The 4,237-nt window shown below is 54.1% G+C and overlaps 1 protein-coding gene across 1 annotated transcript; it reads right to left on the bottom strand.

Annotated features, from left to right (window-relative positions):
* Nucleotides 1-277: 277 nt before the first annotated feature.
* Nucleotides 278-3,930, bottom strand: LOC113745071 (uncharacterized protein K02A2.6-like). Its single transcript, XM_027276511.1, has 5 exons — nt 3,414-3,930; nt 2,762-3,042; nt 1,495-2,711; nt 1,287-1,323; nt 278-346 (listed from the first exon to the last, which is right to left on the bottom strand). Exons 1-5 carry the CDS (start codon nt 3,928-3,930, stop codon nt 278-280), a joined length of 2,121 nt encoding a protein of 706 aa, XP_027132312.1.
* Nucleotides 3,931-4,237: the final 307 nt, after the last annotated feature.

The raw sequence follows: 4,237 nt of genomic DNA, 5'->3' as shown, positions 1-4,237 counted from the left end.
TATTGTAAAATAAATATTCAGAATGAAAAATATTATAGATCCTGTAAACATTTAACAAAGTAAGCATAATTCAGGCACTATGCAGGTATTGTCCTGAACTATTGTTACATGAATTAGAGTTTGAAAGCAGCCATAAGAGCGGCCTTAGTCATTTTTGGGCATAGAAGTTGTCCATGGTTATCAGCACTCACAGTCTCTCCTGGGACAACCTTACTTAGCCAGATTGTCTGCAAAGTTCTCTGCCTCCTCCGGTGTGTTAAACATTGAAGGGACGTTGCTATGGGTAATTCTCAGGCGAGCAGGGTAAACAAATCCCGTGCGAAGACCAGCAGACTTGAGCCTTTTCCTGGAGTCATCAAAGAGTTGATCAAATCAAAATCAAATCAATTTTATTTGTATAGCCCAAAGTCACAAAGTACATTTGCCTCAGAGGGCTTTACAATCTGTACAGTGAGTGACACCCTCTGTCCTTAGACCCTCGTTCCAGTGAGGAAAAACTTGCCCACAAAAAACCTTTAACAGGGAAAAAAGGTGGAAGAAACCTCAGGAAGAGCCACAGAGGAGGAATCCCTCTCCCAGGATGGACAGACGTGCAATAGATGTCACGTGTACAGAACAAATCAACACAAACATATTGTACAATTACAATGACAAAATGACAATGATCACAATGAATGATGACCACAGTAGCAGATATGGTAGCAATAATGACAGTAATAATATGCGTAGTGGACGTCGTGCAGGATCACAGCAGCAGCCACGATTCACGAAAACCTGCTGGACAACAGAGCACAGAAACTCCGGGGAAGTTTGGTTAGTAACATGCATTAATGAGACATGTATGTTTACAGATGGTGTGAGAGAGAGAGAGAGAGAGAGAGAGAGAGAGAGAGAGAGAGAGAGAGAGAGGGGAGAGAGGGGGGGGAAAGGGGGGGGGGGGGGGTGAAAGAGAGGGTTTTCGGTAAGGGAGATGTGACTGCATTTTCAACCAATACCGTGCCTGGCTATGAAACGGGCTTGTGTAGGACCCAAATGCAGCACAACAGCAAGGGATACTTAGTAATGTTCTTTATTGAGGAACTCACAGCAGGCGATATGGCAGGTGAGAGAGAGGGAATAAGTCCTGAGTTCAATCGGAGAGTCTGTGGCGACGAACTGGAGCAGAGGGGCAGACTGCCCGGGGAAACCTCCAAACAGCCAGGGAAACAGGCAGACAGACACCAGAAACACTGAGGCAGAACTCGTGGTTGGGGACGAAAAGCTGAGGTGATTACCGGGGCAGAGACAGACGAGCAGGTCAAAGGCAGGCAGGGTCGGCAACGGGAGATCAGTCCGGACAAAAGTGCTGGAAAGACTTGCATGACGCGAAGAACAATCTGGCAAAGAGTGTCTGGAGGTTGGTGCTTAAATACAGGGTTGATTACTGATGAGGAGCAGGTGTGGGAGGCGGGAGAAACCATGGTGACTGATGAGGAGGCGGGGCTGACAGGTGAGTCCTCAGATGAAGAGTCCACAGAGGACGATGGCGGGTCCACCTCGCTAGGGCCGGGGATGGGTGGGGCACCAGAGGCGCTCAGGCGGGGGTTATCAGTGGACGGGCGTATCCAGGAGGGCTGGTCCGGGTGCTGCCGGTGGAAGTCAGTAATGAGCTGAGGGTCAAGGATGTAGCTGGCGGGGACCCACGACCTCTCCTCTGGACCATAACCCTCCCAGTCAACCAGGTACTGGATGCCCCTCCCACGGCGACGAGAGCGGATAAGCCGTCGCACCGTGTAGGCTGGGTCTCCATTGATAAGGCGAGGTGGCGGAGGAGTCGGGGTAGCAGGAATCAAGGGACTCTCCAGAACCGGCTTGATTTTTGAGACATGGAATGTGGGGTGTACTCGCATGGACCTGGGAAGCTTGAGGCGGACTGCAGCAGGGTTGATGACCTTCTGAATTTCGTAGGGGCCGATGAACTTGGGTGCCAGTTTCTTCGAGTCGACCCGGAGTGGTAGGTCCCGGGTTGACAACCACACCTTCTGTCCCACTTGGTAAGCAGGAGCCGAGGTGCGGCGACGATTGGCCAAGGCTGTGTAACGGCCCACCGACCGCAGGAGAGTGGATCTGGCCTGGGACCAGGTGCGGCGACACCGGCGGATGAAAGCCTGTACAGAGGAGCAAGAAACCTCCCTCTCCTGGGCTGGAAATAGGGGTGGCTGGTATCCATAAGCACACTGGAACGGGGAGAGACCAGTGGAGGAGCTGAGGAGTGTGTTATGGGCATATTCTACCCAAAGCAACTGCTGTGACCAGGACGTGGGGTCACTGGAGACCATACACCGGAGAGCCACCTCCATCTCCTGGTTTTTCCGCTCCGTCTGGCCGTTAGATTGAGGATGAAACCCGGATGACAGGCTGGCCGTGGCCCCGATGAGAGAGCAGAACTCTCTCCAAAAGACCGAGGAGAACTGCGGTCCTCGGTCAGAGACCACATCGACTGGAAGACCATGGAGCCAGAATATGTGCTGGAGGACCAGTTCAGCAGTCTCTTTGGCTGAAGGGAGCTTGGGCAGGGGAATGAAGTGGGCCATCTTGCTAAACCGGTCTACCACGGTAAGGATAGTGGTGTGTCCTTGAGATGGTGGTAGACCGGTCACAAAGTCCAGCGATATGTGGGACCAGGGACGATGGGGAACTGGAAGCGGGAGCAGGTGAACCAGACAGAGAGGCTGGTGGGAAGGATTTGTTCCGGTTGCAGACAGGGCAGGCCTTGACAAACCCCTGGGTGTCCAGGTCCAGGGAGTCCCACCAGAATCGGCGCTGAAGAACCTCCTTGGTCCTCTGGATGGCAGGTGAGGTGCGTGTTGTGGGCCCACTGGAGCACCTCAGAACGGAGGTGGGCCGGGACGAAGAGCCGGTTGGGGGGACAGGCGCTGGGACCTGGTTGCTCCTCCAGCGCCGTCCTAACTCTCTCCTCAACCCCCATGTAAGGTGACGGCCAGGCGAGCAGAGGAAGGATGGTGTCGCTGCCGTGGAAACCTCTTCCTCTTCCTTCAGGAACTGGCGGGAGAGGGCGTCAGGCTTACGTTGCGGGTTCCCGGGCGATAGGAGAGAGTGAAATTGAATCTGGTGAGAAAGAGGGACCAGCGGGCCTGTCTGGAGTTCAGTCTTCTGGCTAACCTGATGTATTCTAGGTTCTTGTGGTCCGTCCATACGAGAAATGGTTGTTCGGCCCCCTCCAGCCAGTGACGGCCACTCGTCCAGTGCCAATTGACCGCCAGAGCTCCGATTTCCATGTCATAGTTCATTTCTCGCGGGAGTCAGGCGTCGAGAGAAAAAGGGCGCAGGGTGGAGCTTCTGGTCATCAGTAGCCCGCTGAGACAGGACAGCCCCCACCCCGACATCAGAGGCGTCTACTCTCCACCACGAACTGTCTCTTGGGGCGGGCATACGCAGGATAGGCGCAGAGGTGAAGCGATTCTTGAGGGTCTGGAAGGCATCTGTGGCGGCGGAGGACCAGCTGAAGGGAGACTTTTGGGAGGAGGTGAGAGCTGTGAAGGGGCTGCCACGGCTGTATCCCCGAATGAAACGACGGTAAAAATTGGCGAACCCCAGGAATCTTTTGTAGCTGCTTCCGGGAGTCAGGAACAGGCCAGGCGGCGACGGCAGAGACCTGGGCGGATCCATCTGGATGCTCCCTGGCCGACAATGTATCCAAGAAAGGAGACTGATGGATGGGAAACTCGCATTTCTCTGCTTAACAAACAGCGAGTTTTCCAGGAGCCGTTGAAGAACCCCCTGAACATGGTGGATGTGGTCCTCCTTGGTCTTGGAGAAAATTAGAATGTCATCCAAGTAGACGAAGACATGCTTGTTAAGCATGTCCCGGAGCACGTCGTTGAGCAGAGCCTGGAGACGGCGGGGGGCGTTGGTGAGGCCAAAAGGCATCACCAGTATTCATAGTGTCCAGTAGGTGTGTTGAAGCTGTCTTTCACTCGTCGCCCTCCCGAATTCGCACCAGGTGTAGGCGTTGCGGAGGTCCAGTTTGGTGAAGATGGTAGCCCCCTCAAGGATTCAAAGGAAACGAGATGAGGGGTAGGGAGAACGATTCTTCACTGTTATGTCGTTGAGGCCTCGGTAGTCGATGCAGGGCCTCAATGATTTGTCCTTCTTCTCGACAAAAAAGAACCCCGCTCCAGCAGGGGAGGATGACGGACGGATGATGCCAGCCACCAGGGAGTCGTTAATGTAGTCC

Source organism: Larimichthys crocea, unplaced genomic scaffold (assembly GCF_000972845.2).
Source record: "Larimichthys crocea isolate SSNF unplaced genomic scaffold, L_crocea_2.0 scaffold408, whole genome shotgun sequence".
In the NCBI taxonomy this organism is placed as follows: Eukaryota; Metazoa; Chordata; class Actinopteri; family Sciaenidae; genus Larimichthys; species Larimichthys crocea.
This window is presented reverse-complemented; position numbering and strand designations above follow the sequence as displayed.

What these genes read in the sequence shown, in the direction of transcription:
- LOC113745071 (XM_027276511.1), bottom strand. Translation starts at nt 3,930, where the DNA reads ATGCCTTTTGGCCTCACCAACGCCCCCCGCCGTCTCCAGGCTCTGCTC. An exon ending in CTGGACCTGGACACCCAGGG is followed by an intron (nt 2,712 to 2,761) that starts GTTTGTCAAGGC and finishes CCTTCCCACCAG; the next exon opens with CCTCTCTGTCTGGTTCACCT. An exon ending in TGCCTTTGACCTGCTCGTCT is followed by an intron (nt 347 to 1,286) that starts GTCTCTGCCCCG and finishes TGATGACTCCAG; the next exon opens with GAAAAGGCTCAAGTCTGCTG.